The 25,372-nt window shown below is 40.7% G+C and overlaps 1 protein-coding gene across 1 annotated transcript in view; it reads right to left on the reverse strand.

Annotated features, from left to right (window-relative positions):
* The window catches only part of LOC117469698 (transmembrane protein 211), a 100,939-nt gene that overhangs the window by 66,816 nt on the left and 8,751 nt on the right, over positions 1 to 25,372 (reverse strand). Inside the window, exon 2 of the mRNA XM_034114175.1 lies at positions 8,014 to 8,152. Coding sequence (XP_033970066.1) covers positions 8,014 to 8,152 — 139 coding nt within the window. The remainder of the gene's footprint in view (positions 1 to 8,013; positions 8,153 to 25,372) is intronic.

Below are 25,372 nucleotides of genomic sequence, written 5' to 3' on the forward strand. Positions count from 1 at the left end.
TTGATGAAAGAAAAACTCTCTAAGTGAAGTTTAATTGTCGGAGGGAGACGTTCTGCTAATAGAGTCTGGCGCTGTTATCCAGCCTGATATGGAAAATGTATTCATCTGTATCGGAGAGGTGATTGACAGCTGGCACAGGAAGCATATGGGCTCGGGCGACAACAGCAGCACTGAAATAACTCAGCAGGTGCTTTGATCAAAGCAACTTCCTATTTTCATCACCAAGCTTCGGAGGACATCTGCATAGCAGCTTTGCCCAAGGGAACGCTGACACAGCAGGCCCGGCTTCCTCGGCATCAGCACAATGGAACTGGATGTGTGGAGGGAACACACAGGAAATAAACACCGAACAGCCAGGGTCAGGGTAAAAAAAGAAAAATAACATCAACGGACTCTCTCTGATGGAGATGCAGATAAGGTGCAGTTTCAGAGGGTTGCACAGGGAGGAAGCTTCAAAGGGAAATATTCACCGGGTACTGCTGGGGTTGGATGGAGTTTAACTGTAAATTAGGAATGGTTTCTTCTGCCAAAAGTTGGTTTGCTAAGCGAATGATAATATTCCTCCACTGAGTCGTTTTCATTCATTCTGTTGAGAAGGCAAAATGTGTTAATTCAGTTCCAAGAGCAGCGAAAGTGTCACGGTTATGATTTACAGTCCTGTGGATGAAACAAAGTAATATGTTCAGATATCAGAAGAATAATTGAGTTGTTTCTGCCATTTAACCTGCCTCTCCACACACTCAGTGACAAACTAAATAGTGCTCTTAATCTATGGTTGTCAACATGAGGATCCAAAAACCCGGAGACATTTAAGGACATTTAATAAATTAGTAGAGGAGAGGGTAAACATATTTTGAAAATCATGATTTTTGGTCATTTATCATCATTTGATTTTTTTTTAAATACATTATGATGCATCCACACATGAATTATTATTTTTCCCTTGAAAATAAGGGTTCATCTTGATTTAAAAAAAAAGTCACCAAAGAACAGTGACAAAATCGACACTCAAAGTTAAGCCGGGTTTCACTTGTGGTTTGGCTTTTGTGCTATTTCTCTCCTCTTATCCTTCCACGTAGGAATGAAATACCACAAGCTACGAGAAAACATCCGACTGAACAGGTAAGAAAAAAACACTCGTGTTTATTTCAAGGGCAGAAAAACATAGCTTCAGGCGAATCCCTTTCAGGTCCTCAATCAAAAGTAACTCCCAAAGAGCCATTTTCAAACAAAAGCATTTTTTCTTACCGAAATATTTCTTACTCCGTCACATCAACAGAAAGAAAAAACAACATGCAATCATTGCAGCACTTTATAAATGTAAGCACATGATGTTAATTATCTTCTTGTGTTAATTTAGCTTTAACCCTGCAGGAAAACAGCTGAGATTAAGCCTGTATGTGCAGCGAGTGCTGTACACTCAGCCGAGTGTGACATGTCTTCAGCCCTGAACAGATAACTATACTGCGAGAATGTGCCTGAGCGTTGTACCACGACAAAGCCCCAACGTGCTGCTTCTGAGAAATCAAAATAAATGGAAAAAACTGGGGAGATCGACGAGGCAGAAGGTCCCTGTTCCTCAAAAACGTGCTACTATTTATATATATTGGGAGGGATGAAACCCTCTTTAATGCAGAGCACACAGCACACAGTGACATTTGTTTTCTGCTTTTAACCCATCCTAGTACCAGGAGTCTAGTACTAGGAGCAGCGGGCAGCTATTGTACAGCGCCCGGGGAGCATTGGGAGTGGGGGGGTGTCCGGTGCCTTGCTCACGGGCACCACGGCAGGGCCCAGGAGGTGAATTGGGACCTCTCCAAGTACCAGTCCACACTCCATATTTTAGGTCTGGTCGGGGACTTGAACCGGCGACCCTACGGCTCACAGTCCAAGCCCCTAGTGACTGAGCCACTAAGCCTAGAAGGTTAGCTACCTAGAAATAGAAAAATAAATTCTCAGTGTGTCATCAAAGCACATTAACAGTCCTACGTGGAATTTCTCTACCCATTAGGGTGTGTGACTTCATATATGAACGTCTGTGTGTTTACCACACACAGTGCCCAACCAAAGAGCCGTCCAATCCAATGGATCCTGACCGCTAAGAAGAAGAGGCCCATGAAATATGCATGACAGGAAAAAAAGCTCCCCGCCTCAGCACACAGAAATGTTCTACTTCCCTCTCTAAACATAAAACATTGATGGCGGCAGTGCTCGCCGGCACAACAGCTGAACCGCTGGATGGAGCGCTGAGCTGACCCGGTTGTGGGTTAGCAAGTTCACATCTAATTCTGGACATCGCCCACGGGACCGGAAAAGAGCGGGGCAGTTTTACCTCAAAAAAGGGTTTTCTTAGTTCAAACCAGCCCTCGGCTTTCTGAGTGCAAGTGTGTGCCGCAAGACATGACAGAATTGTTGATATGTAAGGTCATGTGCTTCTATTTCTAAGAGAAACACTCCCGGGGTGTGCCTCCTACGATACGTTCCTGCTGTGTAATAGCAGTGATGCAGCACATGTAGCAGATGCTGTTGTAAATGAAAACAAGTATCTATTTTGATAGAAGGGAGTGATGAGTTTAGAGGAAAAAGATTCAACATATAAGGGATGATGTTTTGCAGCTTGGTTAAGAGTGCATTCTGGGAATAATGCCCACATAGAGGTGTAGGAACATGGAACGACAGGCACAGACCCATTGAGGATGGACTTTTGTAAAAGACATAATTATATTCTTAGATTATGTTTACTCAAGGTAACATTCCATGTGTTAAATCATTTTAAGCCACCTTTTTTTGTTTATAGTCATTTCAAGTGCAACAGACTTAAGTTCCTGCTGTGGTGGAAAGTCATCACATAGACCTTCAGCTGACTGACTTTAACCAAGGTCAGGCACACTCACAACATGGCAAAAAAATATAAAAACATATTTGACCTATTAGTATTTTCTGTGATAATATAAACCACATGATATAATTATTTTTTGCATTTAAATCTAACAATATTTTTCACTTTCTTTAATTCTACAAGCTGTCCACATGTGCGTGTCCACTTTATAGCAAATAAGACTGGGCATTCCGGGTCCAAGCATACCGTCCATTAAACATTTTTGAAACATATCCCGAACTCTGAAAGCAGATATGATCAGCAAAATGTCCTCACTTTGTAGGATTTCTCTTTTTAGTTTTGTCCTCATAATAACTTTCAGTTGTCATAAGTAGCGAAACAAACCATCACACACACTGACATCTGTTTGCCTGTCAGATACTGTAAAGAAAATAAAACATGGGGATCAAAACCGGCGTGAATCTGCAAAGAAGAAGTTGACAAGCATCTCATCAGCAGTTCATTTCTTCCAGGCTGCTAGAAACCACACACATACACACACCTTCGAATACAACACAGACGGCACAAAGAAAACCATTCTTCTTAATCTACTTGTTTCAGTTTATCAGCACTCTTTGGTAGCACTCAACACGCACTCACAAACGCACACACTTGCAGAGCTGGGAAAACAAACACTCTTGTGATGTGCCCTCCTCGGGGCTTTGTGGGCTCTGTGTGAAAACTCTTTCTATCCAGACAAGAGTCGACCTGGAAACCAAACAAAGGCTCGTTGCTTCGCATTGTTACTTTGTAAAGTCTGTCGCTGTGAAAAACACACAGAACGGGATAACACACACAAACATCTACAAAAGTCTCTTGCTTTAGGGGAAGAGGTCTTATCATGCTTCCCAAAGAGACATTGATCTGAATCTGGAGTCCGATAGAAAAGTATCAGAGTCCGGCTGTAACCAACAAGCCCCTAAAACATGCCATTAAACGCGCCCGGCTAAAGTTCCTGTTTTGTCAGTAAAGATGTAACCCGCCCAATTAATTCAGCCTCTAAATACGCTTAATTAAATGCTACAGGCACGGATTAAAATTAGCTACTCAATATTCTCAAGGATGGATGCTGCTGAAACTAAACAAATGCAGGAGGAGGGAAAACATTACAATTAAAGTTGAACAGAAGAATAAATTGGATTAATACAAACTCAGGCTGGACAATATATCAATATTTAATCGATATTGTGACATAAAACTATACATGGTCCTACATTTGGGAAACACAATAATATTGTGTCGATTAGGTCATTACTTCTGCATTAATGATCAAAATATTCAGTAACAGTAAGTATTCTGTGGAAGCACCAATGATCAAACCTACAACATTGTCCTAGATCAATACGAGGGTATTTGGTAATAATATCTTAATACTTGACATACTCCATATCGCCGAGCAATAATTCAAACACACAAAACAAGTAAAAACAATGGCCGGAATGTCGAGAAAATAAACCACATTACGCTGCAACACGTTTTTGTTTGTTTGTAGCCTTTATTTAACCAGGTGAAAATCCCATTGAGATCAACGATCTCTTTTTCAAGGGAGACCTTGGTTACACATAAAAACAACAGAAAACAAAAAGGACATCATACAACATAATTACAGGGGTATAAATTAGCAACCTATTCACAATGACAGGTATCAATTAACATTTCATCCAGGCGAGCTTTAAAATGATGCAAGGGAACCATAATGCTCAGTTTCAATTGTTTTTGCATCGTGTTCCAAGCTAGAGGAGCAGCGCACATAAATGCTTTAGTACCTAAAACAGTCCTAGCACTTGGCACATGTAATAAAAACACATCCTGGGATCTCAGGCAATAGCTACTTGCCACTCTCTGTGAGATCAAAGAGCATATATAAATTGGGAGTTTACCCAACATGGCTTTGTAGATGAACATGTACCAATGACTGAGCCTCCGTACAGTAAGTGAAGGCAGACCAGCCCTGGCATACAGGGTACAGTGATGGGTTAGTGCTTTACAGTTAGTAACAAATCTCAGAGCACTGTGATAGGCGGCATCTAACTTGTTCAGGTAATGGGCAGGTGCATTCATATAGATCAGATCACCATAGTCCAGCACAGGTAAAAAGGTCACAGAGACTTTTCCTGGCCTCAAGTGAGAAACAGGACTTGTTTCTGAAAAAGAAACCTAGTCTAATCCTCAGCTTTTTAAGCAGATTAATGACCTGAAGTTTAAAAGTAAGACAATCATCAAGCCAGATACCTAGGTATTTATAACAGGTAACCACTTCGAGTACTTGTCCTTGCATAGTAACAATATCCAAAACAGTCTCTGGTGTCTTTTTAGCTTTTGAAAATAGCATTACCTTGGTTTTATCAACATTTAAAAGAAGCTTAAGCTCAGAGAGCTGAGTCTGGATAATATTAAAAACAGCCTGTAATTTAACAATAGCCTCCTTAATGGAGGGACATGCACTATACATCACGGTATCATCCGCATAAAAATGTAAAGTAGCTTCATCCATATTTTGACCTAAACTGTTGATATAGATGGAGAATAAAAGTGGACCTAAAACAGAACCTTGAGGAACACCATTAGTAATGTTTAACCACTCAGAAGTGAGCCCATCAAAGTGAACACATTGGGACCTTTCAGAGAGGTAGTTCACAAACCACCCCACTGCATGGCTGGATATGCCAATACTGGCCAGCCTCTGCTTCAGGATGCGATGATCGACGGTATCAAACGCTTTGGAAAGGTCAATAAATAGAGCTGCACAACTCTGCTTTTTATCTAAAATACTTGTAATGTCATTCACCACTTTCATTGTGGCAGTGATGGTGCTATGTTGCTTTCTGAAGCCTGACTGATGTTTAGACAGGATATTATTTTTACATAAAAACTCCTTTACCTGTTCACTCACTAGGCGTTCAAGAACCTTAGCCAGAACTGACAATTTAGAGATTGGCCTATAGTTATTTAATAAAGTGGCCTCCCCTCCTTTTAGCAAAGGCAAGACATACGCTGACTTCCATACTTTTGGAATTGTGTTTGTGCTGAGGCCGGGAGAGGTTAAAAAGAGTAGTGAGAGGTGGAGCAATAAAATCTGCAGCTATCTTTAAAAAGAAAGGTTCTACGTTGTCCGGGCCAGCCGGTTTCTTAGGATCTAACTTAGATAAGGCTTCATGAACAACATTAACAGTAAACGGAGTAAAACTAAAAGGGTTTTCCAGACCACATTGTTCAGAGTCACGGATTGAGGTGTTCACATAAGCAGAGTTAGTGACAGAATCAAACAGAGAGCCACAGGACACAAAATTCTTATTAAAGCAATTTAACATGGTGGCCCTGTCCGATATAGTGCCAGATGCTGTGGTAAGGCAAGGAGGTAGCTCATTACGGATCTCACCGGTGGATATCGATTGTATGGCTTTCCAAAATTTCCTAGGATTATTTACGTACGAGAAGATATGCTGCTCTAACTAAAGCACACAAAAAAAAACTTGTACCAACCGCTATTAAAATGGTCTGCTGCACAATGTGAATTTGAAGGCCGGTGCTGAGACGAGACATGAGCCGTGCCGTATTACAGGTTTTTTTTTAAGCGCAATCGCTGACAAGACGGCGCTTTGTTTACGAGACTGCTCCTCTGTTTGAGTGAAAGTGTCGGCCTGATAAGCCATAGGCCTCCTGTGTTAAGGAGGCCTAATTGTGTTTTTTACAGCAGGCTTTAAATCCTTCCCCCTCCTTCCCTTCGCTCGTTCACCCCTTCAAGTGCTATGCAGAGTCTGGTTGCCTAGCAGCAGCTGTCCTCGAGTTCTTTCCATTGGGGTTTTTCTTTTCTTTTTGACTGATGGGCAACAGAGTCAGCTTTTTTTATATAATTCTGATAATAGACAGTGCTATCAGTGCTTATGGGTGAAAGATTGGATAGTGAAGGACTTGAGAGTACAACATACTCGAATACATTTTATACACAGAAGCAGGACCTAAAGCTAGGTTGGTTAATGCAGCGTTTTTCAACTGTTTTTCAGTCACAGTACATTTTCCATATACGGCCCGCGAGACCATTTGATACGGCCCTCGAGGTAATTTATAAACACACGCAAAAAAGAAAACAATTAAAGAACTCTAGACCGCAAAATAATTAAACAAGCGAGTGCCTGTTTTTCCTGGCCAAGGTCAGGGTCCTTGAACACAACACGAGCCTAACGTGTCATCACGTGGTATATGTCTCGTCTGACAGGGGTGCAGTTCTGACGGAGAGCACCGGAACGTCGCTCCGGCACTTCCAAAAATTGCAGGACCCATAAGGAGCCGTACACATGCCGCAGTTTTTGCGTGGCTGTGTCTTTAGTTGAAAGCCCAGTGGCGATCTGTTCATCTGTCATACTGATCATACTGTCAATAACTTTGTTGTTATTAGCATCTGGTTAGCTAGCTATGCTAACGAATATAAGAAGCTTTTTCTCCAACCAGTGAGGTAAAGGCACATCTTTATATGATCATTATAGTTATAAAAACACAAGAGAATAAAGTAAACAGGTATAAAATATTATATGACAGTAAAAAAAAGTTGTTATTAATAAACAAGAATACAGTTTGAAAGGGGAGTGATTTGTAAAATATCCATAAAGAAAAATAAATCTGTTTACAGTTCTGTTTCATATGGATGTTGAGAAATGTATCCATAGATCTCTTAATGTTGCTCTCAAAGTGCACCAGATTGATGCTTTTAACTTCAACATTTAAAAAAAAATCTTCCCGGGACCCCCCCTAGAGGAGGTTAGGTCCCCCCCCCCCCCCCACTTAAATCATGTCCACATGAATTAATACATGTCCATATCTTTCTGTTTTGGTGGTCATGCCACAACCGTGCACATGCATGCATGTGCGAGTCATGGTAAGATATCTGGATTGAGAGGTTGCTTTTTCTTTGCACAGCATGAAAGAAAGGCGAAATGAATGGGCTGTGATTTTAGTATTTTTAAGCAGAGGTCAATAATTTGTACGGCCCTCGGAGGATGTTGAAAAAGGTTCCCCACCCCTGATTTACCACAACACACTTTCTGATCTCTCATTGCACACTGGTTTGCCACGGCACAGTCGTTGAAAAGCATGTATTTTGGACATGTAACTATGTGTGTGTTCACATCTGCACCAACCTGAAGCCATCTGCATGTATCCGGCCAGGGTGCAGATCCTCCGCTCACATCCTCCGCTGGGCAGGAACATGGTGATGATGGCCAACAGGGAGCTGACGGCCAGCAGGGCGCAGCCTCCTGAACACAGCACCGCACTGGTCTGAGGAACACAAACACAAAACGCTGTCATTTTTCACAGAAAGCAGACACAACAACACCTTGACTGACACAACAGGAAGCACTGTGGAGGAGTACAAGTTCTGTTATTTAGCCACAAACTAAAAGTGGTGAATGAAGGAGTAATGAAGAATAATTGTGGTGATTTCACTCTGCAAGAGTACTCTGTTAACTTGTTTTTTTAACTTTTAAAGATGATTCTCAGGACTTCTGTCCCAAATGCTCATACCAACGTTTTAATATGTTGCATAAAGACTTTTGGTTCATTTAAATATTTGTCTCTTTTTGTGCGCTTTTTCTACAACTATGTGTTTTTGTTTGTGTTGCTGCCTGTCTTGGAAGGGTCTCCCTTAAAAAAGACATTGTATTGATATGAATCTTCAAAGTAAACTAAACTAACTAAGAGTAAGCACAAAGGAGCAGGAAATTGTACTTGAGTAAATGTACTCAGTTACTCCTCATCCCTGCAAATAAATGCCTACATGTTTAACCTGTCAAATAGTTATGAGTCACTGCTACATATGAAAACACTGTCGGAAGCCAAAAGTCTGTTTTGTTCGGGTCACATTGTGCAATCTCTCAGTCAATCCAACAAACAGGTTAATGGCTCTCTCAGCTGGAAAAAAGCCCTCCATGGCCAACCAACAGGGAACTGTCCCTATTCATTACATCTTGGCTTAATCACACACACACGCTGTGCACAACAGGAGCAAAACAGAGGCAACACACACACACACACACACACACACACACACACACACACACACACACACACACACACACACACACACACACACACACACACACACACACACACACACACAAACACACACACACACACACACACACACACAACACACACACACACACACACACACACACACACACACACACACACACACACACACACACACACACACACACACACACACACACACACACACACACACACACACACACACACACACACACACACACACACACCACACACACACACACACACACACACACACACACACACACACACACACACACACACACACACACACACACACACACACACACACACACACACACACACACACACACACACACACACACACACACACACACACACACACACACACACTTTTTTTTTTCCCCCCTTGCTCTGCTCTTACAAACAGACCCCTGGGAAAATGATAGCCCCGGGGAAATGTGTGTATCAGTGTTTCCTACAACCTGTGTGTCTGCGCGGTGCACTTTTTCCCTGCATAACATCTCATACAAACTTCAATAAATCTGCCACACACAACCACCGTTGACACGTTTTAAAACATGTGTGTCCTGGACATGTGCGACAGTCAGAAAAAACAGCGCCACATTAGTGATTAGCATCAGTGCCGAATGGAGAGAAATGTTTAACATGTAGAGGAAATGACAGCCCCTAAAACACGTGTGATTATGCATGGCCCTGATGTGACTGACGTGAAAGGAAGAAGGATGAAAGCAGTGATTTAATTAGCTTGTTCTGAGTGTTTGGCAGAAAAGCAGAGAAATATTGAAGTGCCATAATGTTAGTGGCAATGATGATGATTGCTCTCTTGACCCCATATTTGTCCAGGTTTGTTTTTCTGCCCGCATACATACACAACACGCTTTAACACACATTTAGCTCTGTGGGAACTGCTGTTACCGAAGTGCCGTGCACAAGGGCACCTTGAGCGTGGAAATTAAGCAAAGGAGGAACATGTTCAGAATGAGAACAAACTCCTTGAGGACAGTGGTTTTACTGCACATCATTTAGAGAAAGATTAGAAGTTACATTTGATTTAATGTATGGTTCAAATGTCGTCATTATTCAGAACAGTGATCATTTCTCAGGCGCCTCGCAGTACAGCGTCTGGTCATTTCTTCCTGTGAGATGCAGATGGGATATCAACTAATGGAAGCTTCAGTATGGGCCAGCGACAGCAGTACGGATACTCATGGTCCCCACAGGATGAACCCTACAGAGTTTGTGATCAAGATCAGCCTCTTAAGCTGCTAGCTTAAACGCTCTTATATTTATTTTCTTCGTTTTCTGCAGCCAAAATGACAAGGAACCAATACAGTATTTTACCATGTGGTTAAATAACTACACTATGCTATTTGGCTCCTTATAAGCTAAAGAACTGCAGATTTATTTTCAGGCTTGATCCTTGTGAGCGATCCACTCCCCTACTTTATTATTTATGGGAATGTACTGAACAAATACCAGCTTCATCCATTACATTTTCATTGGAATAATATATGCGCAGTTTATTTATTTTTGACATGTCTTTTCAGTGTGTCTAAAGCAGTATCTTCTCCATAGTTGCACATAAAGATTAGGTAACTAATTAGATTCCAGTTATCTGCGTGGGATTGTTTTTGACGTGTGTTATCCAAACATGTCCAATAAATCCAGAGCGTTGAATAGTTGTAAATTATTAGAGAGATTGACTAAAAAGATTGATGTCATCACTTCCAAAATGGTTTCACTTACCAAAATATTGTGCGGCAACCTATATTTGTCGGTGTTAGGTCTTTTAAAAACCTTTTTTTTTACAACATAAAAACGTATCTTCATTCAAAAACATCAATAGAAGCGCTGAATGTAAAAAATTGACATGTGGCCTTAAGCCATTGTTAATATGAAAATAAAGGTGCTTTAATATACCGTAACCAGGACATAATGATAGGAAAAACATGCTGCCAATAAGAGTTCTTATCTCCTGCCACAGCTACTTGTTTTTCTTCTTTCGAACCTGGGGACTGCAAAAGGGCAGAAGAGAGGCAGCGCTCTCTTGAAGATACAGAAAGTCATTAACTTCAGTGGGCTTTGTTCTTCTACCTCCCTCGCTGGAATGATATTCATGTATGCAGGGGAATGTCTCCTTTCTCTCTGGTGCTTGATCTTGGCGTGCCTTGTGGGCTCCCAGTGTGCAGTCTACCTCCCACCCTGCTGTTCTCAATTCGCCGCGACACATTAAAGGTGCATCATGTCTCGTATAGGGGAGTGAAGCCTCAGAGGGGGAGGGCAGCCATGTTCAGGTATATAAAGGTTCACTCACTAAACAATAAAACACACGTTACGATGTTATAGTGAGCTAAATTGAGTCTGACATTGACGATTGGCATAAAAATGCATGATTGCTTGGGATAAAAATGTAAATTTCATTGCTGTAAATGGTCGTAAATCTAAATATTTCCACACAAACGCTGTAAATTCAGCTGCTTCATAAGTTTTCCCTCATTTTTCACTCACTTAATTATCTGCAAGCACTAATAGATTCATACACATGACATTTTCCATGTGCCATTTAAAAACAGCCCGAGAGACCAACAAAGGCTATCGGAGCGCCACACAGCTATTTTTACAGAAAACAACCAACATTTCAATCAATGGTGTCCCAATTAATCAAATCCCAACACTGTGTGTGTGTGTGTGTGTGTGTGTGTGTGTGTGTGTGTGTGTGTGTGTGTGTGTGTGTGTGTGTGTGTGTGTGTGTGTGTGTGTGTGTGTGTGTGTGTGTGTGTGTGTGCACAAGTTAATTTGGTAGAAATGAGCTGCAACATCACTGGTCCTTACAGTGATGCCTCCTAAATAGATTGTAATTGTGTCTTAATAACTGGTGAGGCGTTGCGACAGCTGGAGCGGGAGGGGAGAGCCGTGGGGGCGGGGCTTAGAAAGGGTGGAGAATTGTTGAGTAAATAAATATGTTTTTGTTGGTAAAAGATAGAAAAAGATTGTCAAATGTAAAACTTTTTCTTTGGTAAGGCACCAATTAAAATGTTAAAAGGGAAGGATATATAAAAGTATATAATGGCCACTCAATTTCTCATGCTCCATAATGTCCGAGTATTAAGACGTTTCAGCGATTTTGGGGGTGATCATTTGCTACAAAACATGGTGCAAAATGTAACAACGTTTGATCACTTGGCACAATATTATTTATCCAAAACGTTTGACATTTGGAGATTTCGACTTCGAAAATGTGCAGGTTGCATCAATTGAATGGTGAAGAGACAACTATGTGTTGTCAATATACTGCTGAAAACCATACATCTGAATTCCTTTAGTCAGTCATTCACTTTAAACAGCAAGGTCAAGTTTTGAAGCATTTCCTCACAATAATAAAGTGTGTACTACGGGAGCTAACATCATCACATGCCTCAGCTTTCCGTTCATACCCAGTTCATGCAAGATTGTTTAGGAACCCCAGTGTGCAGACATATTTAAATACAACATTTTAGAAGCCAAGCTATATATAGCCAAATATACGTTTATACTGCATATACGAAAAATGGGTCATATTTTTACAAAAATCTAAAGAACATTACTTAGCCTCCTTCCTTACAAGCTAGCATGACCTGCTGGCACCCTATGGGAATTTAAGATCTTACGGTATGCTAAGGGACCAAACTCAATTTATACCCGATGCAGACAATAACCCATGGGATTTGACCATCGAGCACCAATTAATCCCGCAATAATAGTAACTGGCCTGGAGCATACAAGTGTTACAATGCTGATAAAACTCAGGGCTAAACGCACCTAGACACATGTAAGACTACCTGGCTCCATCATAAAGAAACTTTATTGGTTTCCCACAATAAATGGCCCACATCTTAAGCCTGTTGGAGACCAATAACCGATACAAAAAACCTCCATCCAGCTGCTTTGAGTAATAAAGGGACAGTCTAAAGGGGACTCTTTGATTTCCAATTACATTAAGGGAGCCGGGGATTACACAGTACGGGCCAATGAAATTTCATTGTCCCCTCAATTGGGAGTTACAAGATGGAGATGGCAAGGCAGGTCTCATTAAACGCACTTTGCCTCCTGGCTGAATAGCTAAATGTTTCAGTGCAGTGCTGCGAGAAAATGGAGGATTTCTTCTGTCTGCTCATCAGAAGTGCCAGGGAGAGGACACGGCTAATGCCCGGCCTCGGCCCTTGACAGAAATAACCCCGCCACTTTACAATCCAATGTCTCGCCTTTATGGAGGACAAGAGGTGAGGCGAGATTGCAGATCCAGTGATAAGCAGACGTGACCAGTTTGCCATATTGCTGGACGGCTCTTCCTTTTGCGTGTCTGCTTTATTGTTAATATTTATTGGCATGCCATCCTCAGCCCTCCCATCACTAATCAGCATTCAGCAGTGTGAGAGCCCAGCGGTCGCGCTAAAGCATCGGCCGTGACGTGTTCTGCCTCTAGAAGCCCATTAGCACTTTAACACAGCTTCCCTGAACATCTCCGAGCCACTAGAGGTGTTTCTGCTCCAACCACCTCCCACAATGCATCAGCCCAGATTTCCTCTCTGGTCCACTTTCTGTTAACTTCCCTTGTACTTTTCCCCTCTTTTTGCTCATACCGTGTCTTCATCTTTCAGAGGAACACTGACTGCAAAAGCTTTAATACAATAAAAGCCTCCGCCTCTAAATTAATGTGCTGAATAATACATCCGTCTTCCTCATTGATCATCACTGGGCGGAGACTGGGAGAGGGATAAGTGTGTGTGTGCGTGACGCTCCTCTGAGTGGCTGAAGCCTCGTGTACAGAGTGAATACGAGATGGAGAGGAGATGAGGGAGAGAGGGGAGCGGAGATTAATCACCTGACAAGTGGATGGAGTGTCCATTTGTGCCTCGGGGACAGGCTGCAGATAGGATGTGACATTCAGGAGCACTTAAGAGGACATGGAGGAGCTCATACACACACACACACACACACACACAAGGACGCATATGCAGAGTCACTCATAGTTAGCATACAAACACATGTAAGTGGAAATCATATGGAGGGTTGCAACAGTTATCAAATCCCACACTGAGTACAACACTTACATGTATATTAGCCACAGAAAATGTTGGTGAGTGAGTGAGGGCCGGAAAAACGTTAAGATACTTTGAGATTTATGTTAGGAGCCATAGTAAGTTTGGCTAGTCCAAATCAGAGTGAAATCATTACTTTTGTTTTCTAGTCATTCTGGTTCTGTGGCACAGTGCATGAAAATGATTGCAGACCAAAAAGAAAAATACATCTGCCGAGGCGGGTGTACGAAGGAGACAGAAATGTACTCTCAGAGAGGTTCGTATAGGTGTGCCTTCAGCAAATAAAGTAAAAAAGCATTATGGAACACAGGTGCGCTGAGCTGTCGACCTGCTCTGGTTATCCTTTGAGATATGGCTCTGAGACACAACCTTAAATCATTTTCTGCCCTCAGGAACAGTAGACAGAGAGATGTTTTCCCAACAGAAAAAGACATATTGGTGTTCATACTGTGTCCTACTGTAACAATGGTTTGCTGGAGCGGAACACACTCCTCTCACATGCTTTTCATTATTTCAAGTGCATAGGCCCCCTAACACCAGCTGTAGTTTTCTAATATTTGAATCTCAATATCAATAATTTCAGCTAAATTTAAATGAAAATAAAGAAATTATTTTTCTTTGTTTCTGCATTTCGAGTAGAGAATATACTGTGATAGGCCTCTTGTATGTAGCTGTTACCAGCAGGTATTTTGCCCATGTGACTAGCATTTGTTCCTAGTGGGTAAGTGCAACTGGTTATAATCTAGTAATAAAAAGCATCTAATTGCATTTATATTGACTGATATTGCATTTGTAATATAATTAATCAAGATAATTTGGAATATTAAACACATTATTATTTGTACATCATTATTTTATATTTATTCACATTTAATATTAAAACAATATTACACTTATTATGTTGTGATTTTTGCAGTTAACAAAGATGTTGTCTGTAAGAATGTTATTTTAAGGCCAGGAACTCTATAGCAGAACAATATCCAATTTAAAATGGGATTTTGTCATGGATTTCGCCTCTAACAAATATTGTAGGAGGCAATCTTGCGATTTAAAAAATGCTGGATGAATTGTTCAGCTTATTTTCAAACTGAAGTTTATGTTTCTTTCTTACCTCTGAAGAAATAGGAGAACTTTGAGTCAGGAAGAAAACTCAGGCTGTAACTTTTTAATGAGGTACATAAGGTCAAGTGCCATCTCTAATGTCATTATGTAGAGGGAGATGTGAGGAATTTTTATCAAAGTAATGACATTAAAATGAATAATTTAAAAATGTTATACTTAAATAATTAAAGGCCCATGCGCGAAGGTTCAGCTTTCTGCAATTTAGCAGATTTTCTTATAAAGCCAACTTTCTGCATTCAACTCTGGGCTGAGTCACTGAAGCCGTTTTGTGTTTATATAAACCTGATGACACACAAAGTGTACACAGTAGGGATGGGAATTTGAAAGCAAATGTATATTCGAATATTCGACCCCCAAAAAAACGGTTAACCGATTAACCGAAATGTACATATCCTATAAAAAAAAAAAAATGTGGGAAAAAAAATTAACAATCTTTTTCTTTTCTTTTTTATTACATTTTGAAAAATAAATAAATACATGTTCAAATAAGTATAGAAACCAAGTCGAATTTGTCAAATGTATTGAACTGGTGATCACAGTTTGAACAGTTGACAGCTATAGGCCTACAGCTTTCATGCTTAAAACATAACTTGGTTTTCTGATGGATTTGGACATAAACGCGAGTGAAGTATAACCGGACGAGAGAGAGAGAGAGAGATCAGCACCTGCAGCTCTGCCCGCTGTGAGGGACCGGTGAGCGGAGCAAAACTCACCTTTAGACCTAACACACTTAGCTATGGCACTGTCGTATACATTGAATTATTCCATTTGATAATATGTAATCAACTTAAGCACCCCTCCCAAAAAAAAAAAATTACAATAAAAAATATTCATAACTCATATTCTCATATTCGAATACCTGAATAATTTCGAATATTCGATTAATCGTTCCCATCCCTAGTACACAGTCCAGTTTAAATATGTTTTCTGTCTTTGCGATACAAACACAAGCTTCCATTCAGTTCGGGCCATGAATTGTGACATTAACCAACTTTGGAATCACTCATAGTATCAATGTCGATATCTCTAATCTTTGCCCTTTAAGAGTCAAGAAACACAGAAACCCTGGAAAGAGTTTTCACCCAGGGACCCACACAGGACGCTCCCTGCTGCAAAGCAATGCTTTAATGTGGTGCCGAGTCGTCGGTGTCACGTTAAATGAAAACACAGGAACCTCTAGTACAGTCAGTGTCGCTTTCACACACACAAACACACTCACACAGAGTTGAATCAACTGGGAGAAATGCGATATATGAACCGATGCAGGAAACACACCCACCCTAATACTGCGCTTTAAAGGCTTGTGTGTACGTGGTGTGCAGGGACTTGGATCAGTTCAGGGCAGGAAGTTGGTTCAGAGTCTCGAGAGGCCTCACAAAACTCAACCTGTCAATTCTGTTCTCACTGCATCTTCTGTTAAGTGGACTGTATATACCCACCAAACATAGTGGAGTGTGTCTGAAGCAGAGACCCCAATGTGAGTAAACACACTAATGTACAATCCTCAAAGCTGGATTGGATGTGTGTACGAAATCTGTCATACTATTTCAAATAAAATCTTTATTAATTCAGTTTCTATTGGATGAGTGTCATTTATCTGCTGCGTCCACTAAACACTGTAGTGAGTCACTAAACATCATCATGTCATTCATAGTAACTGGGTCAATGAGTTCTCTTAGTTTTGAACTCAAGTTGCTGGGATATACTGGTGATTACGATAACAGTGATTTAAAAGAATTAAACATTTTTTGATATTGTTTAGGCGCTGTAATATTTAAACCGTATTATCACTGTGATAATACGGTTTAAATATTACAGCGCCCCTTTAAAATAATTGTCTTTCTTACTGCACTCGTAAGTGTCACTCACCCAAACTAGTTATGGTTACTGATTCTCTTTTTGCCAGAAAAGAGACAAAACACACAATAAACAAAGCTAATCATGAATTGAAGTGGTATTGAGAAAAGTATTTTTCATTTAGAAGGAATTCCTAGTATAGATCTTGTGTGAATTACCCTTGTCTTGCAGATGGCCTCTTACATAATGTTATACATTTCAGATTACGTTGCGCTCACACATTACATATTCTGAATTAAAGTTGTGATTGATCAAACTGCTTTAAACCAATTGAAACATAGAAATATAAGGATGAGGTAGATTTATTTCAACATAGGAGCACTGACTGCATTTTTGGTGTCTGGGGAGTCAATAGGGGAAGAACAATCATTTTTTAGCAGGTCAATCCATCTTTTTTTCCCCCAGTGTTTCAGAGAGGCTGGTTTCAGTTTGTCCACAGCTGACCACCACCTGCTGCACCACCTGGAGACCAAAGGGACTTCACTTCTGCGCTCTGGGCTGATGGATGAACCCAAATGATTGTTGATCAATGGGCCAAAGCTGCACCATGTCCTGATGTCGTTACGAACTTTTCACTTTGTTCACATTGACAGCAGCTACTGCAATGTCTATGGCTCAATTTCTATACACTAATAATTACTCTGCAGTCTGCACATACTGGAGATTAAATAAGACATTTTTTCACAAGTCTCTTTAAAGTTTATCTTCCATACTATTTCAGGTTTTAACTAAATGAACTGTGCAACCAATAATGATAATCCAGTGGTAGGAAAAATGTATAAGGTACATTATATTTGATGACTCTAGTGATGTTAAAAAGGTAGAAATTACAGCCCAAATGTTCCCAAAAACCATCAAAAAGCAAAGAATGGTACCAAAAATTGCTCCAGAGATAAATAGTTAATGGAGATCTTTAGCACGTTAAAGCCAGAGTGCTCCATTGTGTTTTTCGTTTTCAGAAAGACGTTTAGAAGAAGATTTGTATCTCAGTTGTAAGAATATAAACTGCCTCAGGTACCTGCCAACCTGCCCAAAAACTTCAGTGAGCCTCTGGTCCCAGAACTGCTGGAGAAAGACAGAAACCACAGCTGTAGTTTCACATCAGCTGCGGTGCACGAAGAGGAAAGAGATGCATGCTGGTATCATCCCAAAGGAGAATCATCCTCATGAAACCCTCAGGTAGAGCAGCGCAGACAATGACTCATGTACAAGAGACTGTTATGTAGGGCTATAGGACGCAGATAAAAGTGTCTATTTTAGGCGCATTGCTCCGTGAAAAATACCTCTGTTCTTCTAAACTACACTGCAGCCCCATTGATCCTCTGTGAAGATTTAACAGCCAAATAAATTCCCTCCCTGATTCACTGTTGATGATGAGGGCTCCTACGATGGGTTCCCTTAATGGGTTCATCAAGAATTGTATTACAAGTGATCAAGTGTCCATCTGGCATTGCTAACCACCACCTGCCCACACACACCGTTTTAACAGAGCAGAGATCAGAGCTGCAGCCTGGTCTAACTGCCAGGGAGTCAAATACTGACGCACAAGCACCCTTTAGTATCTGTATGAGACGCAACAGGCTTTCAAATAACTTCAATGTAAACCCATCTGTGGCAAAATTAGTCAATAGAGTGTCGGACGTAGTATTAAGATTCATTACATGTGTTATGGGAGGTTTGGGGGATGAGTCAAACAAATACAAGACTTTTGCCAAGAAAAACGTGAGTTGTGTATTCAGTGTGAAGGCAAAAGCTGGAAATGTCGTCATGCCAAGTGAACCTATGTCACTGAGTCACATGACATTAAGCTTATTTTCACACAAACCTAACCATGTATTATTGTTGTCCAAACCAAAGATGTTCTATAAGTAAATAAAGCGAATTTGGCACCAATCGTAATGAATACTATACTTCTCCTGTCTCCTGAAATGGCATCGTCTAATATATTTAAATTCAGTTTGGCTAACATTAGATATTTACACAGCTAACAAATATGTTAAGCATTACGAATATTAGTGAGGTAGGTTATGGCGGCCATTTGTGGATGTTAGCTTAACAATGTGACACAGTTGGCCCAATGTTAACGCACTGTGTTGCCAGCTCTTGTGAGTATTTTGCTCTGGTAGACAAATCAGACATATTTATCTTGAACAATGTTACATTTCTCTAGATTTTTCCGTCTGACAAATGCCATGGTAGAATCTGAATGTTCTTAAGATATGTGGCTTGTGAAAAATAGGTCCATTATTTATTTTGGTGACTCAATAAGATTGGTCCGTTCATGTTCACTTCGGAGTTAATAGAGTCAGACATGCTGCTGGTCTCCTAAAGCAGCGCGGCCGTGGCGAAACCCATGTCACCTTTTTAGGGAAATTGACTCAGTGTGCGGTGTCAAACAGCCACATTATGTCACAAAGTCACGTGTAACAACATTAAACACGTGTTAACCTTCTGGGATAACACACAATGCAAGGGACACAGCTTATATATCTGCACCTGCCTAACCAAAGGCAAGCGTTTGCTGAGATTTTGTATAAAAAAGTTCCTATCCTCATCATTATAGCTTCTCCTGCCATCCCGTGCCTCCAAACCACAGCATCAGAGTCATCTTATACCTGGTGGGTGTACTCTGACTCCTTTCTTCTCCTGCTTCTTTTCTCTGCATCTCTCTCTGCTGCTCTCAATTAAAAGCTAGTTGATGTCCTGGAGAGGAGAGGGGAGTGATGGAGGGGGGTGTAAAGGTTGAGGTGCAGGCAGGAAAAAAATAAAACATCTTAATTCCTCCTCTTCTCTCTCCTCGCTGATGCACTCTTGTTCATAATAGATCACACAAGATCAGATAGGGGGATCAAATGGCTGGTTTGAAATGTGTGGGATCCCTCGCCGTCTGATTTAATGATGACATCCTCAGAGCCGGGGCCAAAGGTTTTGATTCAGCTCCTATAATAGGCTGCTGCTGGTGGGGGGTGTGGGGCTGGTGGGTAAGAAAGGAGAGAGACCCCGAGGCAAAGTTTCTTCTTTCTCTTCTCTCTCAATAGATGCTGTAATGAATTATAGGGCAACTGATACTTTGGAGTCAGACCTCCCCCTCCCTGTCTCTGTTGCCCCCTGAGTCTCTTCAAAAGACACCAGCCATGGAATTGGTCTTGTTTTGTTTCTTGGCTTTAAAAGCAGATGCTAATGAGAAATGGATGAGAAGCGTACTCAGAAAATTAGGAGTGAAGAGTTGAATTTAGTAGAGAAAAAATGCGCGGCGATAATTGTTAATCATTACGTTTGCTCGTTAGAACAAACCTATGTTTGGCATCCCAACAAACAGAAGAGAGTAATTGGTGCACATTGACGCGCCTATTCAGAAATGGTGGTTCATCTTTTTACATCAAAAAAGACAGCACTGCAGGAGAGAGAGAGCTGTGGGGAGACTTTGAGATGAGAGGATGGGGGAGAAATGCAAGAGAAGATGTGGGGGAGAGGAAGGGAGGAGCACTGTGCTGTTTCAAAGTGAAAAAGAAACACTGTACACTCTCTCACTGTTACAATAACACTTCAGCCCACATACAGGAAGAACCCATCTGTGGAGGCATTATCCTCCCAGAAGATGAAGCTCATTTAGTCCTGTTTGAAGTTAAACAAAATAAACCGGGTCTTACGACTAAACGGCATCAGCCCACGTACGACAACTGTCACAGTGGAGATGAAAAGAAAAATATATTTCTTGGAAAGCACATGGAAAATGTTGTTTTCATGTGAATTGTAAATCTAATCCAGCATTTGCACAGAATTTACTTTTATCAAAGTACTGCTTTTAACTGTGATTATTATACATGGTTACCTGAGGTATTATTCGGGTGAGATGGCTAGAAGACCATTTGATATGAGCCTAGATTCTTCAGTTACATTTTGAACAGTTTTTAGAACTTCAAAAGTGCAGGTTTATTAACAATCTGCTCGAATATGTGAGAGGTTTTGGAGTGAAGTGCTTATTTTAAAGTGCAAATGATTGTCATGTCAAAAAATGTCATAGATTTATGATTTTCCAATGATAATATGCAGTTTATTAGGAAAGGGGAGATTATCTGCTGGTGTAATAATAGTCCTTCAGGCCTACATGATCAAAAAACTAATAAATAAAATATGGACACATTTAATATGGGACATTAACATTTCATAACACATTTCTTAACCTGTTAAGCCCTGAGCCTGTTTTTCAGGTCTCAGGCTCAAAGATTACATTCCCAGAACAAATGACCATATCTTCCCTTCTAAAAGGGTTAAATTAATAATCTTTTTTCTCAAAGTAATGATAAACCTGTGAGTTGGATGTAGAAAAGTCAGAATCAATATAGATGTTTTTTATTTTAAAGAAAATTCAGATTTTACATAGTAAAAAACTGTAAATTATAGTGTCCGTCCAAAAATTCTTTTTTACAGATAGTGAAAACTACCCTTGTATGATGGGTTAGTAGACTAAAAGCTTTAGGAATCCAAAGTACAACATATAATAAGTACCCTGTATCAAGATTGATGCAAAACAAGTGACATTTGACCTTTTTAGAGAGGTTTAGCCAAAACCACTCCACCTCTGAGGTGATTTGGGTTTTTTTCATATCTCTGGAACCCATTGGTCGATTTTGATGGTTGACACCTCTTTCTGACCGTTAGAGCCAATAGAATCGAAGGGGGAGTCCCCCACACACACTCATTGTGAAACAAAAAGGTGGGGGCTTTGCGCATGTAATTTTGCATTAGAGTGAAGCTACAGTCTAGCTCTGACATCTAGAAACGTAAAAGCATGGATTATCCGTCTCATTGCTCATGGATTATCAGAAATCATTTCAAAGGGACACAGACACATTGGATTAACCTATGGATTAACTTCAGCAGCGTTTTTATCGTTTTAATGCCATTGAAGACCACTTTGGAGAGACTACAGAGCCAAGGTAAAAATGTTAGCATTTTTAGCTACCTAGCGTCACCTGTTTTGATGTCTGTTTTTGTTTATAACGTCGCGAATTCGTATAATTCAGTGATAATGTGGGTACCCATCGATTCTGTGTCACCTCACGATGTGAATCGATGTCATGGATGTAGAGAAGAGATAAATAATAAGGTTTTGTGAGTGATTTTCGGTGCAGTAATCTGTTAGCATTTTTCGCTCGTTGCTAATTCAGAGGCTCAGTGTTAGCATTGTGGGTTTTCTTTTGAAAAAAATAAATAAATTATCAGTTAGATGAGTTTCTTCCCGTTACATGGATATAAAACATTCATAGTTTATTAAATGAACATGCCCTCAGACACTGTTTCCTGCAAGATGTTGCGGCAGTGCCCCGGTACCGGGGTCTCTCGGGCTTAACAGGTTAAGAGTGGTGAAAGTAGCCACGCCCACTTTGGAAACAGGAAGTGCTCAACATTTAATACTATTTTCGCAAGTAGCAAATGTGTCATTCTGTATAAAAGCCCATAATGGTTTTGAGTAATTTTTCCTTTTTAATAAAGTAAAATGAACCTGTATTCAACTAATCCAGGATTAACAAATACTTTTTTTTAACTGCACCAATAAAAAGCTTGATAAGAAATGCCATGATTACTTTCGATGATCATTAAGTTAGCATGGATTAGTTACACAACATTTAAATATCGAGCTTTCAGACATTCGTTTTATTTGCGTTTATCTGTTTATTATGGAGATGTTGGGATAAATAAAGTGTTACCACATGTTGTTGCAAAGACTGAGATGAGCTCGGAAATTAATTATTCTAAAAAGTGTGTGAAAATGGTTTAATCAGCAATTTGTAGAGGAGTGCAACTTGTAAAGACTGAGCTACTTTCAGCAATCCAGTTTGAACCGGATGACTATTCCCAGATGCTTTGTGGGTCTGCAGAAGAAGAAAAAAAAGGTAATTTCGAGATTTATTCAGAAATGTCATGAAATATGAATAGCCGTTGCAGACTGGCATTTGATACACAAGTACAGACCTCCCCCAGTTTAAAGAGATACGTTTGTAAAAATACATTTTAGAGGACTTGAAGAGTGTCCACCTGTAATGGAGAAGTTCAAGAGAGCGTGTGGGCTTCAGTGGAGGCCGTCCTTCAGCTCTCACACCCTCAAAAAACTCACACAGCCCAGCTTGCTGTTGCATTTATTCATGATCTGCACTACCGCTGGTCCCAAGTGCACATTTCATAATTCATGCATACTGTACTGTAGCGACTGAAAATGTGCCTCCACCACTCAGCTTCATTGCATCAGCCATTGCAGACTGGTCCACTCAGAATACAGCAAACCTCCCCAACCCCATATATAAAGAAGCAGGGCCCTATTTAGAAACGTTTTACATAACTGAATTAATATCTGTTGTTTGAGAGTCAAACCACACCTCTATGGTTTTATCCCAAGATGCAACAGTGCTCTTTCAGCTAAATAAGTCAGGAATGTTCTTTTATCACGCAAATCAAGAGGAAAGTAGATCTCTTCAAGGCTAATAAGTAAAGTGTTACCAGGTCTGGATCACAGTTGCATCAGTGTGATAAAGTGAGAGCGTCTGTTGCATGTTAAGGAGCCCGGAGTCTGGCCTATAGAGGCTGGAGGTGAATGATGAATGAATGATGTAACTGGACAACAACATGCTGCTGAGATGCTTCATCTTATATGAGGACAGTTTGTCGTTGCAGAGCAGGTCACTAATTAAGCTCAGTGTTGTGATTTACTTTCTCAACGGCGTACTGGGCGAACGCTGATAAATGATAAGCCAGTTCAGCTTGTGTTTAACCATTAATAGTGCTTTCTTTAATGAGAATTCAACTAAACAATTATCTAAATGCATGATTCCATTAACAAAGTAACAATGTTTAAGAGCATAAGTGAGTTTTACAAGAAAAACAGCCAGCCAGTCATATTAAAGTTGTTACTTTAATTTGCACTAATGGGAATAAACACTAAATGCAGGTATCTCTAATATTCTGGCCTTGGAGGAAGAACAAACAATCCAAGAAAAAAAATCTGAAATGAAACACTGATGGACGAATTGTCTTGCATCCAAATGACTTAATTATGCGTCTGCTTCTACCCGTGCCAAACTCATTCTGTTCCCACCGCGGAGCTGCACATTAGCACAGCAGCAAACGCTTCACTGTTGCAGTGAGAGCAGGAAATTAACTCTTTGGTAAGGAATATTTTCCTCCGAAAAGAAAGCGAACTTGCATCACACCAAACCAATAGCATTAGTTTATCTGTTTACCTGCATGCAACCAAAGCCTGCTCAAACAGGATTGGTCCATATTTCATTAAACAGAAATCACAACTCTCATTACCAAAGGCTGTTGGTAGAGATTATTCAAATACCCTCACTTTTAAAACTAAAAGAATAAACAAGTGCGGAATATTTTTCTGTATGCATAACCAGGTGCTGCACTTCACCCACTGAACTACATGTTTGAGGGGGCTATCATGGTACCAAAACGCTTATTTATTTAAATGTCTAACATGTTTAAACTGTGTAAGACTTTATAAGAGTTATGTCAAAGCAGAAATGCAGAGACGTTTCCCTTTATATAACACGGAAAAAAGTCTACACGCATGGGACTTGTGGATGTTTTTTCTCTGAAGCCGTGCGACTCGCTCCGGGTTTCAGAGAAGTTATGTTTGGGAGCTTGGCGGGATCCCAGGAGCTTTATGTTTTGATGTTGCAGGATTTGAGAGAAACCGAAAAGTGGAGCAGAAAAAACGATCCCGTTGCTGTGGAGAAATCACAAAATTAGAGTTTGTTCCATCAAACTACTGTCTTCGCCTTCCACTAGCGTATTTTATCGATTCAAGAGCGTCAACTCAAAGAGGTGGCTTCACTGTACGGATGTGTTTTACCCTGAGCTCTGCTACCTGCAACCCCTGTGCTCTGACTACTGATGGAGGCCGACTCGCGTGGCTACAGTGCATCGAGCCAAGTGAGCCATCATTTATGTTAAAAAATTGAGAAAGGCTCCCCGTTAAATCAATATATAAACTACCCGCAGGATCCACAGTGAAGGCAGTGGAGGTGACAGGCCAGTTAACAAATGGACAGAGGCTTCCAGGTGCCCGCTGACTCAGCCGTTTCCCTGTGGAGGGAACAGCTTTCAGTAACACACCCCACCCCACCCCCCCCACCCCCCCCTTATCAGTCAGACTGCTCGCTGTGTCTACCTGGGAACTGCTGATCAGAGACTCTTAAATATCGCCGAAGCAAAGAGTATAATTCATAAGCGAGATAAACGCTCACAGTGTCCACGCGTTTGCTGGGAAATCAGCCAGTATTTGAATAAACGTTTCTGGTCTGTTGGTCGACTATTTTTGCCCAGCGCTAACTCTTATACTAGCAAGTGGTTTGCCGTGCCCACTGCTGCTGTGAGA

The sequence above is a fragment of the Trematomus bernacchii genome, unplaced genomic scaffold (assembly GCF_902827165.1).
Source record: "Trematomus bernacchii unplaced genomic scaffold, fTreBer1.1, whole genome shotgun sequence".
Lineage (NCBI taxonomy): Eukaryota > Metazoa > Chordata > Actinopteri > Perciformes > Nototheniidae > Trematomus > Trematomus bernacchii.